This window comes from Ovis aries, chromosome 24 (assembly GCF_016772045.2).
Source record: "Ovis aries strain OAR_USU_Benz2616 breed Rambouillet chromosome 24, ARS-UI_Ramb_v3.0, whole genome shotgun sequence".
NCBI classification, from domain to species: Eukaryota; Metazoa; Chordata; class Mammalia; order Artiodactyla; family Bovidae; genus Ovis; species Ovis aries.
In genome coordinates, this window is record NC_056077.1 from 21,710,860 (window position 1) to 21,724,876 (window position 14,017).

The 14,017-nt window shown below is 48.9% G+C and overlaps 1 protein-coding gene across 1 annotated transcript in view; it reads right to left on the minus strand.

Moving 5' to 3' along the window:
• GGA2 (golgi associated, gamma adaptin ear containing, ARF binding protein 2) overlaps positions 1-14,017 on the minus strand; it is a 28,451-nt gene that overhangs the window by 7,228 nt on the left and 7,206 nt on the right. The window contains exons 2-12 of the mRNA XM_015104126.3: positions 12,470-12,554; positions 10,859-10,934; positions 9,888-9,986; positions 7,398-7,521; positions 5,939-6,042; positions 4,501-4,581; positions 3,703-3,840; positions 2,761-2,842; positions 1,319-1,444; positions 469-588; positions 149-177 (exon numbers count right to left, since the gene is read on the minus strand). Of these exons, the coding sequence (XP_014959612.2) occupies positions 149-177; positions 469-588; positions 1,319-1,444; positions 2,761-2,842; positions 3,703-3,840; positions 4,501-4,581; positions 5,939-6,042; positions 7,398-7,521; positions 9,888-9,986; positions 10,859-10,934; positions 12,470-12,554 (1,064 nt within the window). The remainder of the gene's footprint in view (positions 1-148; positions 178-468; positions 589-1,318; positions 1,445-2,760; positions 2,843-3,702; positions 3,841-4,500; positions 4,582-5,938; positions 6,043-7,397; positions 7,522-9,887; positions 9,987-10,858; positions 10,935-12,469; positions 12,555-14,017) is intronic.

A 14,017-nucleotide genomic window follows, 5' to 3' on the forward strand; every position in this document is an offset into this window, starting at 1 on the left:
AAAAGAAAAGGCTTTGGACCTCTGAGTCCACAAGAGCCACCAGGCTATGCTGTCACCCTCCGCCCTCCCCGGGGCAGTGCTGCCTTCAGGAAGGCAGGTTTGAGGGACCTCCCCTCTCCTCTCCAGCTCCCAGGAAGAGCCTCCTTACCTTGCTGGGAACTGGGGCATCACTGATTCCTGCAAGGAAGGAACACAGTGGAGTGCACATCAGTAACTACCTGATACAAGCCGGAGACCGATGCCACCCTTTCTAGAGCCCTCGGAAAGCCTAGACAAAGCAAGTTACCGGAACTCATTCAACTCCGTCCTGGCAAATCTGAGACTGGGGACAAGGAAGACCTCTCCGAATTTCCCAGTATAACCCGATTCTTTCTAAACACAGGCACACACTCCCCAAGGGAATGGGCCTACTCTCTCCCTGGGAGTCAGGACCGCTCTGTGCCGGCTCCCCCCAGACACCACCCTTACCTAAGGCTGCCAGGTCCTGATGCAGTAAAGACGGCGTCACAGCCCCAGCCTGCTCAGACCCGCTGTCCTCCAAGTCAATCAGGGGGCAGTTCTTCATGCAGCCTGTGGAATTCTGAAAGACTAGAAAACAGATAGGAAAGTAAATATGAGTGAAAGCTCCACTTCCCTCAGGCCTCCTCCCAATCAAAAGACATCACACGGTCCCCCCTTAGCACACCCCTGAAGAACCTTCCACTGCCGTTGATTGGCTTGATTCACAGCCTTGAGTGGCATCTGAAATACGAGGCAGCCAGAAGAACTGCCTTCCCATCTCTGCCGTCACAGAATCCTCTTACACTCCATCCAACCAGGACAGCAGCAGAGCGGATTGCTCCAGCTCAGAGGCCTTTGAGGTTCTGACCACAGCTTATCAGAATCATCTCAAGTGCTTGATAAAAATTTGGGGCCCAGCTGCAGGTAATCTAGGTCCAAAAAGGTCTAAGAATCTGCATTTCAAGCACTATTTTAGACCGATTCTGATTTAGCTAGCCTGGCACCAGGAACCACTGATGGTCAATCTTCTTTGGTGCACAGCTCCCCTAAGTAAGCACTCACAAGAGGCACAATCTGAATCTGGTACCAGAATAGCCACACACTTCTGTTTACAAAGCTAGCTGCTGCCCAGCAGTCAACCCGTGATGGCACATGGGGCAGAGGCTGGCTACATATAACCAATTCTCAAGGGAAAGGGAAAAGAGAGTGTGTGCTCTCATTTCTACACCATAACCCAGAATGTTCTGAGGAGTCAGTTCTTTCCCGGGATCTGCAGGCTGCCCCCCGATAAGGAGTGGAAGATGCTCTCTGCACATACCTCTGGACACAGGGATGTCTTCCACAGAGCTGGCCACTGTGTTCCCAAAGGTGACACGGCCCTCCATTACCTGTTTGTACAGCAGAACTCCCTGGGTGAGGAGGTCATTTGCCTGGAGAATCTCCGCTGAAGAACGAGAGAAAAATCAGAATCTCCCGTTTAGCAACCAACATTCTCAGTCTTTTTAAAGCCATCCACAAAGCAGCAACCACACAGCTATTAATTTAATGTCAATTTTTAAACTAAATGGAAGTGAACAAACAAGAGGTTGAATGTTGTATTTGGCATGTGCAAGGTGTTTTAAATTTCATTCATTTTTGACTTCACTGCAACCAGAGAAAATAACAGGCTTAGAATAATTACATCATTAAAAAAACCCCAGAAAACCAGATACCATGGGCCTCGTAACATCACCTATGATGTATTCTTGTTCCTCCCCGACACACCCTCATTTGAACCTGAATCTGAACAACCTTCCTGATTCAATTTATAAGAAATCAAGAATTTCAGAAATATCAGAAACAGAGAAATATTAACCACCAGAGGAGATGCCATCAGAAAAGTGAGACCAAGAAAAAGGACACGTTTTTCATGAATGAAATTAAAAAAAATAAAACAGGAGGCTAGCCACCATAAGAGACTTAAATACCAAGCATGGTTTTCCTTTCTGGTTCTGATTTATAACAAACTTTAAAAAAGAAAAAAAAGGGTCAGCAAGAGATGATTAGAGAGAGAAAATGCCCAGGAAATCTGAACACTGATAGGTTACTCCGAAATGTTTGGAATTTGCTTAAAAACAGAACCGGGAGTGTGGGGAGGGGGAGGTCAGAGGGACTGCGCAGTACAAGTAAAACACGATCAAGACTGACTGTGAGCTGGTAATTGTGATCGGAAGGTGAAGAGGACACGGAGATAGAATCCCTTTTATGTGTTTTGAGATCTTCCATAAGATAAAAAGCTTCAGCCATTTCTATGGTTGTGTCCAGGATTTCAGTTCTCCCACGTGCCTTTCATTCCACACTGGCCACCTCGCTGAGGCTCCCCAACCCAGCCCACGAAGGCACTCTGGGTGTGAGACCTCCCAGAGGTGCCCGGCGCAGCTGCTTCTCAGACCTCTCAGAGGCTCAGTTTTTCTGCAAGTCTCCAGTGGGAGCGGCTCTTCCTTCTACCCCCTTTCACACCCAGCTCACATGGGAAACCGCCACCCTGTTCTATGCTTGCAGACCTGCTGCTCATTTCTTGTTCAAGCCCAGATTTCTCTGAAAATTGTAAGAATCAACTCAATCAATGCCATCCCCAAGCGCAACCACTGGAACACTTGGAAGCCACCATCGAGTTTCTGTGTCAGCAGCACAGAGGAAGCCCCACGGCAGGCAGAGAGCCCCAGGCAGGTCCTACACTCTGGGGTGTGCGCTGCCTACGCCTAGAGAATAAGACCGTACCGAGTGCCTCATCGTCGTCGGTGGTGTCACTCGCCAGCCGGAACAGGGTGGGCCGCAGCTTTTCACACCTCTCATACACGACCTAGAAAATAGTTTGTTACATAAAATTCTCACTAAGTGCGTTATAAAAAAAGAAAGCTCTCAAGATGTGTAAATGTGGAGAAATGGGAACTCTGAAACACTGCTATCACAAACATAACGTGATACAATCACTCTGGCACTTTTTAAAAAGTTGACTATGCACCCAGCATATGACCTAGCAATCCCACATTGAGGCGTTTACCCAAGAGAAAATATGTTCACACAAAACGGTCCTGAACACAAGTATTCAGGGCAGCGTACTTCATGATCACCCGAAGCTGCAAGCAACCCAAATATCCATCAACAGACGAACGGATACGCATGTTGTGGTACATGCACACCACAGTTTCTCCAAAGGAGAGAAGCCTAATCATCCCCCCCAAAAGGGGCAGGGGAGGAATACTGCATCATTCCCTTTATAAAAGAGTCTAAGAAACGTAAATTAATCAGAAGTCTTTCTCAGTCATGTCCAACTCTTTGCAGCCCCACAGACTGCAGCCTGCCAGGTTCTACCGTCTGTGGAATGTTCCAGGTAAGAATACTGGAGTGGGTTGCCACTTCCTCCTAGAGGGGATCTTCCCGACCTAGGGACGGAGCATGTGTCCCTGGCATCTCTTGCACTGGTAGGTGGATTCTTCACCACTAGTGCCACCTGGGAAGCCCCAAACTAACTAGAAGGGGAAACACCTATCAGTGGTTGCTTGGGAGAGAGGGAGGAACAGGAGGAGGAGAAGGAGAAGTTTGAGGGGGAGAGGAACATGCCTGTCATTTTGACTGTGTGAGGGCCTCTTGAAATCTGTGCATATTCTTAGTATGTCAGGCATACTGAGTCCTTCCTGCCTTTGTTTTTGAAAAGAGTACCTGCAAGGCCGCCTGGTCTGGCGGGGCCTGTCCTGGCTTGCGGTACGTGCTCAGCATCTCCTGCAGCACCTTCACGTGGCTCCGAACTTCCTCCACAGCACTGACCCTCCTGGACACCTTCTCCGACTTTTCTTGTTCCTTTCGGGAGAAAGACGATGAAGTGAGGGACAGACGTTGTGGATAAAGCTTGAATGTGCGCCGGGAGAGGCATGCTGTGCTGTGCAGAGCTCAGGGAAGCCACCGAAACACTGAGTGGGTGGAGTGTTCACTCAGCGGGCAAGAAGATGCTCAAAGTCTGGAATTCCTGGGACAGACAAGGGGGAGCATGTGTCCACTGTATTACCAGCCTCCATCCCTCTGGAGAGGAAAATCCCATACCTGGATTCCCACACCAACACTGGTCACTGAGACAGAAACCGGGGTCTGTGAAATGCTTTGAGTTCTTGGACAGAAGTACTTGGAAGCACACAGAAGTTTCTGCTTCCAGGCACCACCTTGCTACCCTTCAGGGAGATCATAGCTGTTCCCTGGTTCAGGGCTAGGCGGCTGTATCTTCTTCCAGCTAACTGTACCCGCCCCCCCACACACACATACTGTCCCTGCTGCCAAGTTGCTTCAGTTGTGTCCAACTCTTTGCAACCCCATGGACTATAGCCCATCAGGCTCCTCTGTCCATGCATGGAACTGTCCAGGCAAGAATACTGGAGTGGGTTCCCATGCCCTCCTCCAGGGGATCTCCCTACACTGTCCAGCCCCTGTCAAATGCTGGTTCTGCAGAACCCCCTGGAAAATGCCCACCTCCTTGACCAAATTCTTGATCAGCCGGTTTGCAGCCTGAAGATCCTCAGGATGGTTGCTTTTCAGAAGCCTTGTCAGAAGCTGGAAAGGGAACACGACTCAGTGAAACTAATTCCCTGTGTCAAGCGGCTCAGAGCAATAGCACCAGCAACAGCAGAATTACCCGCCACAACAGCTCGCACATTAAATGCATGACCTTACTAAATCCTCACGATGACGCAATAATTTAACGATCGCGACCATCATGACATTCCCCACAGAACACTGGTGTTTCAACAAGGAATGGAGATGGATGTCCAGGAGACATCCGGCCAAGTCTGGAAACATTGTCAGTGGTCACAACTGGGGGCAGTACTGACATCCAGTGGGTAGAGGTCAGGGACACCTATACACCCCACCTCACAGTGCATGACAGCCCCCAACAAGGAAGTTAACTGGCCCAAAATGTCAATAGTACAGAGGCAGTCTTAGACCACACACTCTGATGTGAGAGACCTCGGGAATCTCATCCACTTTGTTCCCAATGCCTAGTGGAAAGCCTGACACGTGGAGTCACTCACTCCTCATTGGATAGACGGCAGGAAAGATGGAGAGCCATCTTTCTGAGCACCGCAGTGTCTAAGCAGCTGGCCCAAGCTGACACCAGACTGACTTTCTCAGGAGTCCATGCCACACCTCTTCCCCTGCCCCTCCTGAGGACCCCGCAGGAGAGGAGCCGAGGGAAAGCCACCCAGAGCCCAGCACAGCTCTGCTCATCCTGCCCACAGCGAGCACCCAGATCCAAGGGAGGAGGACAGCTGACAGGTGCAGCTGGAAGGCAGAGGGCACCAGAAGAGACCCATCCTTGGACTGGAGTCTTCCTGGTCCTACACTCATCAGACCTTGTAAGCGACCGAGAACAGTAATGACCAAAAGCACTGCCACCTTTCAGAGGTACCCTGGAGTTATCCCCGAGTCGTGGCCTAGGTTTGGACCACCTTGCTTCTCCCTCCCCTCTTCTTAATGATGTCTGAGGAGCAGCGATACTGGAGGCAGGAACGGAAGGAAAACGGGCAAGATCGGGCTTACTGATGCTTTCTCTTTTGATCTGAACCAACGTGCAACCCATGCTTTCCTCCCCACTCCCCTTCCCCAAACACTGCACACATTCTGGATACGACTGACCCCCCACACTACCCACTAGGGTTGGCCTTTTGTACCTTCTTTCCCCCGGGAACACTGAACAGATAAGGTGGAAGACCCAAAGAATAGGTCACTTATTTGACCTCTCCATGAAGACAACATACAGACCCTAAGACACCTCTCTCTGCTCCAGAGAGAACTCACCCCACCTCCCCACATGCCTGTTCAGATCAGAGGGTACTGGAGGGGAGTCCCTCAAAGAAGAGGTTGGCTCAGACTCCAGGTTGGCCTCCATGGTCAGGGAGAAGCTTCTTACCTTTGACTTTTCTTCATCAGCATCAAAGATGGAGCTCTTGGGCCAGGGAGAAGGTGGGGGCAAGATTTTATCCACTGGAAGTTTAGGGTCTTGCTTTATTATACCTAAAAAATGCAATTCATGGATATGCTGATATAAATATCTGCTGACATCAACAGGATCCAGTATAAAGTCCAGAAACCCCTGGTTCCTGATCTCCCACCAGAAAGACACTGTCAGAGACCTTAAAGGGAAACACCCAGGGCATGACCAAGGCTCTGTATCCTCCCTTGAGAGAATCCCAAGTCGGGGATGGTCAGAGCCAACTAAATCAGAGCAGAGGCAGTCCCTAAGACTAGCAGTCTACGGTCCCTACACTATACAAATACTGACCATTTTATGCAGTACACAACCTCTCAGGGCCCAGAAATTAGTGTAGGATCTTTGATACTCATAAAAATACTGAGTGCATGTGAAAGGGGAAAAAAATAGCCCATCCTAAATCTGGTTCCTCCCACAGAGCCTGAGAAAAGGAACGTGCACTCCCAGCTTCGACACAGGACACACTCTGGAGCTCGCTTCACAAGAGGAACAGGCTCATTCTCCAAGGGCCTCACAAAAAGAGAATGGGAAAGGCCCAATGGTCCACCGAAATCCTTCTCTCCCCAGAGAGAAGCCTCACACTGCTGAGGGAAGGACAATGCAGCTGCGGTCCTTAGCAGAGTGGTAAAAACCTAAGGCAGCTGGAAAAAAAGAACAGAAAAGCCTGCACCCCTGGGTGCAATGTGTCCTGGCTCCAGCCCGAGATGGGGTGGAACAGGATCACAAACAGGTCCCTCCAAGACCAGGGACACATGCCTTCCTACGACCGAGGCTTAATCAGAATAGAACCGCCACTAGCGCCAGGCGAAGGGCATCAGGGAACAAGTAATAAGGGTCTACTGTCAGCATAGGCAATGGAATAAGAACTCTTCTGAGATGTAGAGCAAGAGGAAGACCCAAAGCTGAGAGCAGAGTAGATACTGCGAGAAACTCTCTAGGCGATCAGCCCCCACCTCAAACACAAGCCAACACCAGAGGAATCTGAAACCTGGTATAGTAAGGGTAACTATAGCAACAACCATCTCAAACCCAGCTCAATTCCTGCTGAATTCTTAACCATCTGAGCGACAAGGGAAGCCCAAGGACACTGGAGTGGGTAAACTATCCTTCTCCAGCATATCTTCATGACCTAGGAATCAAACTGGGATCTCCTGCACTGCAGGCAGATTCTTTACCAACTGAGCTATCAGGGAAGCCCCAGTTCCTGCTAACCAGAAGGAAAAGTCTGCCCACTTTCAGGGATTGAAATTACTTCCATCAGCCTCGATTACTGTGTCTACTGGACTCAAGATCTCCAGCTTTCACCCCAAAATGACAAACTGTACAGAAAAGCAAGAAGGAACCACCTCTGTGGGAAGCGAATGCAATGTAGTCAGACCTTGTTTCTTTAGCATCTGATAAGCATCTCGGATCTTGATGTCCTCTGGAAACCAGACTGTCCAACTGAAGAGTATTTCAATGATTCTTCCCTTAACTTTTTCTGTACTCCAGGAGCCTAGGTACTAAAGATAAAAAGGAAAGGGAATTACTGAGCTGAAGGGCCTTAGCGAGACAGGAGAAAGGGCTGGAGGACATAACCTTCAAAGAAGGACACAGATGTTGAGGATACAACATAACCTAGTCAGAACCGAATAGGTGAAAGATGGTGGTGTGATTCGATTTCTAGTAGACCTGGAGCCTCATTACACACTCACTGCAATACATCAGCTAAAGACACACACACACAGCCACGACAGTCCCAAGCCTGACCATGAGAGGCCAAAGAGAGAACAGTGGCCCGATTCCTGGAAATCTCTACCCCGCCTTCCATAAAATAGTTGGACTAATCCTCCTACTTGTTACCCTATGAAATTACTGAGCCCACAAAAAGTATCCCGTATTTCAGGGCCACTCTCATCTTCTGTGACAGCTTACATTCTATCTATGCAATGTATCCCTCTACAAACAAATCTGTTTCCCCACTTAGTTCTCAGGACAGAGGCCCCTTGCCAGCCCACTTGCAACCCTCACAAGCATTCTGTATTAATAAATCCACTTATCTATATTCTGCCTCTTGCTGAATCCCTTCTGTGCTGAGACATAAAGACCGTGAGCTTCACAATGTCATGTGGCAGCTCGGATGAGAGTGGGGTTTTGGGGGAGAGTGGATGTATGTATGTGTATAGCTGAGCCCCTTTGCTATTCACCTGAGACTATCACAGCATTGTTAATTGGGTATACCTCAATACAAAATGTTTTAGGTGTTAATAAAAAATTAAAACAAAAGAACCTGAGCTTCAGTAAGTTCTGCTTTTAATTAAAACACAGTGGGGACTTCTTTGGTGGTCCAGCAGTGAAGACGCCATGCTCCCAGTGCAAGGGGCCTGAGTTTGATCCCTAGTCAGGGAACTAGATCCCACATGCTGCAACCAAGACCTGGTGCAGTCAAATTTAAAAATTAAAAAAAAGAGAGAGAGAGATAGTGGGTGTTAATCCCAGCCCACAGGTTCAAGTCTCAACCTAAGTTTTGGCTGGGTTCAAATCCCATCCGAGTTGGGCAGTTTCATTAGTAGACGGCCCAGCCCACAGTATCACAGTATCACTGAAGAGATGGCAGCTAAGAAGCAAGCTGCTCAAGGTTGGTTGAGTGAGGGAACAAATTATCTGGCATCCGATCCCAGCACTCTTTCTGAGTTTCAAGGAGTCAACCTCCAAAGCCATGAAAATTCAATCCTACCATGTACTGGCCTAGGTTAGAGCCACTGGGGGCACTCATTTTTTTTTTTTTAGTGTGGAACGAAAATAAGGTAAAGTGAAAGGAATTGCTGAAACTCAAATGTTTTGAATCATTATTTCTTAAAAGATCCTCTTAGGAAATCCCTGGTGGTCCAGTGGTTAAGAATCCACCCGCCAATGCAGGGACATAGGTTTGACCCCTGCTCAGGGAAGACCCCACATACCGTGGGGGCAACTAAGTCTGTGAGCCGCCAATGACTGAGCTCACACGATGCAACTACTGAAGTCTGTGTGCCCTAGGGCCCGTGGTCCGCAATGAGAGAAGCCCCACAACGAGACGTGCACACACCGGAAGCAGAGAGGAGCCCCTGCTTGCTGCAACCAAGACACAGCATGGTCAGAAATCAATACTGCTGCTGCTGCTGCTAAGTCGCTTCCGTCATGCCCGACTCTGTGCGACCCCATAGACGGCAGCCCACCAGGCTCCCCCGTCCCTGGGATTCTCCAGGCAAGAACACTGGGGTGGGTTGCCATTTCCTTCTCCAATGCATGAAAGTGAAAAGTGAAAAGTGAAGTTGCTAATAAAATATCCTCTTAAAATAAATAACAGGATTTATTAATCCTCATAAATAAAAGAATTTTGGAAATTATATATGTGATAGATATAATTTCCAAAATATTTGACCTTTCTCCACAGTTCCTCGTGGCACAGAACTTCAGAGACCTTTGGAATTTCCGAAGTGACAGGAAGGTCTTTGTTATTTACAAGTCCTCCCCAGGGACCATACCCCAGTTTATGCTGAATATTGCTGGTGGACACCTAGCTTCAAGGGAGGGGCTGACCATGTGATCAGAGGACTGGAACTATGTATCTCATTTACACCCTTTAAAATAAAAGGATATTATTAAGTATAGTGCTTCTCTGTGTTCTGTGAATCCATCCAGTGAATTAGGCAACCTGGCAGAGGGGGTCAGAGGAACCTCTGAACTAGTGGCTGGTCGGGCAGAAGTGCATGTAGCTTGGGGATCCCCGAGACTTATGACGGGTGTCTGAAGTGGACGTAGTCTAGGTAGAACTGAGCTCTTAACCTGTAAGGTCTTAGTGACACCCACAGCGAGGGGCACAGAGAGGGGCCAGGCCCCGGGCGCTCACCTTTGGGGACAGCACTTTGATGAGCTCGTTCAGGAAGCGGAACTTGGCCACCTCGTTGTGGAACTTCTCCCCACAGTGGTTCACACACGTCTCCAGCACCTGCACAGACACAGGACCCCCACGAGAAGGTGAAGCCATTGGCTCCACAGCTCGCTCCAAACCTGTTAAGCATTGGTTGGGACCATGGCCCAAGACTGCAGTCACCAAAGTTTGGGAGAAAGGGTGAGACTTTCAGATTAAGTAAAAAGGCACTTGTTTGCTCTTGTTGTAACTGACAAGTTTGTGACCAGGAAACCGCTCGGTGGGGGACTCTGAGGTCACCCCACCTGTTATGGAGACCCTCTGAACAGATGAAACTGGTCAGAGAATCACTTCCTTCCTTCTCCTCAGAGGCAGAAATCAGACATGGAATATTCAAGAACTGTCAAACTACGGGTTACCTGCTGGCATTCAAGTGACAAACTGGGCCTGTAAATGTTTTCTTGGGTCCACACCATTAACATTTCAAATCAGTCACAAATACTGAAAAATCCTGAGACTTTATCTGGATTTCCAGTTTCTCTTAAACAGGAAGTTCTAGCAACACTGGGCCCACACTCATCCCTGGCAATAGCCAGCGGGTCCTGCTGTGTAGCGGCCCTCTTTAGACTGGACGTGGTCTCTCTGGTTCTTTGGTTCCGCCCGTAGGTGGCTCACTCACTTATGTTACCAGTCTGGCCCTGTGGACACTTGACCTTGCCAGTCCTGGTCTAACAAGGGCAAAAGGAAATAAAGCCTTCCTTTCCTTCCTGCAAGGCAGCCTCAATGCTACTCTCCAGGAACAGATCTACAATGGGGCAATCTGAGCCCAGAACTCCCTCTAGCCTGCGTTCTGAAGGCCAGAGAAGGTGAACTTCTCAGAGACTCTTTCCCACACTGAAATGCTAGCCTTGGGACAGGAGAGCTAAGGCTAAGGGGCAAGCCAAACTCACCGTTAAGGCATAAAGAGCTTCTTTCTCTTGCGGAGACTGGATCTTGTGGGCCAGCAGCCAGGGCGCATGGGTTGAGCTAAGGGAAAACAAAGACTCTGGGCGGAGAGGAACACACCAACTCGTCTGGCTGAGCATGCTCGGTCAAGTCCCCTCTCCCCCAGGAGCTTGGGTCCCAGAGCAGAGGCAGGATGTGACTGCACACGACCATGCACAAGCCCCCAAAGGAGGTCGGCTCCCAGCCACCCCCACGTCTCATGGCTACGCTTCCAGAACATACCATCCTCTCCCCAGTCCACCCACCCCTACAGCTCCCAGACCTGTATGTAACTTGGTCTAGAGCAGCACAGATCTTATTTGTTATTTGAGAACTGCTCAGTCAACCTTGGAGCGGAAAATGTGATCAAACTTCTTGTTCCTTTCAAAATGAATATTCAGCAACATGGAGATAAAATATCTGGATAACAGACTCATTCCTCAAGTTGCTATCCAGGGGACTTCCCTGGCGGTCCAATGGTTAAGACACCACACCTCCACTGCAGGAGGCAGTTTGATACCTGGTTGGGGAACTGAGATCCTGCAGGCCGTGCTTCATGGCCAAAAATTAGGCGGGGAAAAAAGTTCCCATTCAGACACTTCAGAAATCAAATTCAATAAAATCTTAACCTCTCTTCCTCTGCTTTTTCTTAAAAAAAAAAAAAAAAAGACTGTATTTAAATTAGCTTAACAAGCTTCCCTGGTGGCTCAGTAGTAAAGAACTCGCGTGCAATGCAGGAGCTGCTGCTGCTGCTAAGTCGCTTCAGTCGTGTCTGACTCTGTGCGACCCCACAGACGGCAGCCCACTAGGCTCCTCTGTCCCTGGGATTCTCCAGGCAAGAACACTGGAGTGGGTTGCCATTTCCTTCTCCAATGCAGGAAAGTGAAAAGTGAAAGTGAAGTCGTTCAGTCGTGTCTGACTCTGTGCGACCCCATGGACTGCAGCCCACCAGGCTCCTCCGCCCGTGGGATTTCCCAGGCAAGAGTGCTGGAGTGGGGTGCCAATGCAGGAGACCCAGGTTTAATCTGTGGGTCGGGAAGATCCCCTGGAGAAAAAAAATGGCAGTCCACTCCAGTATTCTTGCCTGGGAAATCCTATAGACAGAGGAGCCTGGTGGGCTACATGGGGTCGAAAAAGAGTCAGACACAACTCAGTGACTAAACAACGACAAAAGCATCTACTGCGGCTCTGAAATGGACATTCAGAAATATGCTGCTAAATATAGTATACTCTGCAAATAAAAAAAATTTTAATAGGAGCACACTGATCTTTCACATTACTATGTACCCTAGTTACATTCTATCCCTAACATTCAGAGAGCTCCTCAGCAGTAGTGTTTCATAAAAATTATTTAAAATTTTTAAAATAATTGCCAGTTACAAACTTTTATTTATTTTTTTTTTTAGAAAACTACATGAATTTGCTATTTCTAGAAAAATAACATACTCAGTAGATCATGGAGGGAGGAAAAAAGGAAACAAAGCCCGAGCTACGTAAAACAATCCTGAGAAACACAGGCAGGCACACATAGTCCGAGGTGCCTGTAGAAGTTGGGCATGTGTGTGACGTCACCTTACCCATTGGGATCAGTGTTCACTTGGTCACAGAAATTCTGGATAGCTGACCAATCCTGTTCTGACATGCTTGGGTCTGTGGCTTTATCTGTCAAGGAAATAAAAAGTAAAACTGAAGTATAATAAAGGGAAACATACACACCGCTCCACATCTCCACCCCTCAAAATAGGACAACAGCCAAGGGCTGTGTATAGCACACCTCCCGAGGATGGCACCCCGCAGGCAGACAGCTGGGGGGGTCAGGGGTCGACCATACTCATCACTCAGGCACGGGTATGGCCCATCCCTCAGGGACTGCTGACTGCATCAACGAGCAAACTGGTTCCCCAGCTGCTATCCTGAAAGGGGCTCCATTCCCAGGGCAGGGGTTGGCTTATGTGCACCTTCTTCATCCCCATGCTGACCCCCCACCGTGGCCCTGCAACAAGGATGGTTACAGGCCAGCATCTATGCATAGGCCACAACCTGCAAACTTCTTTTTTATTTTCATTTTTTTGGCTGCACTGGGCTTTCTCAAGATGCAGCGTGTGGGCTTGGTTGCTCCACAGCATGTAGAATCTTCCCTGTACTGGCAGGCGGATTCTTAATCACTGGACCACCAGGGACCACCTGAAGTATCTAAGCTACTCCATTTTGTTAACAGAAAAACTCCATTTTGTAAGGTTCCGGGAAAAGAGCCTTTGGAAATCCCCTGACCTCACCCCCACCACCCACGAGCCAATCGGACCCCAGACCAGAATCTCCTGACTTAACGTTCAGGAACTTGTGGTCTATCTAGGTAATAGGGACCAACACACAACCCTTCAAAAGAAAGTGACCAATCGGACGTCCCCCTACCTAGAAATTCTTTTTTTCATGAATACTCCCTATATAAGCAATGTAATCCAAAACCCGGGGCTCCTCCCTATAGCCACTACATCAGTTATGGTGGGGCCCCAGCTCGAACTTGGTAATAAAAACTCTCTTGCTTTTGCATCGGATATCAGCTCCCTGGTGGTCACTGGGAGATTTCGCGACTTCGGCATAACACACCAAAAACCTGGAAGCTTCTCAGCCATGTGACAGGAAGACTAGAACTTACAGTGAAGCCCTGAGCAGCTCCCAGCATGTCCCCGAAGTAACAGGCCGAAACCTGAGCCTCCACTTATTGAAATCCTCTGTCCTACCTAAGCAGCTTCTCCACATCAGTGGCTTATCCTGTCTGACAAGAGGACCTCTTTGCCTTCACTCCTCAGAATGCTGTTTCTCTCTGCTACCATACACATATGCCCAAGGAACCCAGATCCAGTCACACTAGGGTCTCCCCCTCCGAACATTCTTATTTGTATGTAATCTGAGGACATGCAGCATGAAGGGACCAGGGCACAGCCCACAGCAGGAAATACCTGGAGAAAGGGGGCTTATCAGAAGGCCTAATGTAAGCCCACGCTCCACTGAGGGGTGGGGCCATCCCTGACTTCCTGGAATCTTTATGACTCCTTCCTGGTGCTAGATGGTAGCAACTTCTTCCCCTCCCACTGCGGCCGCCTAGAATCCCTGTCCCAGCAAGG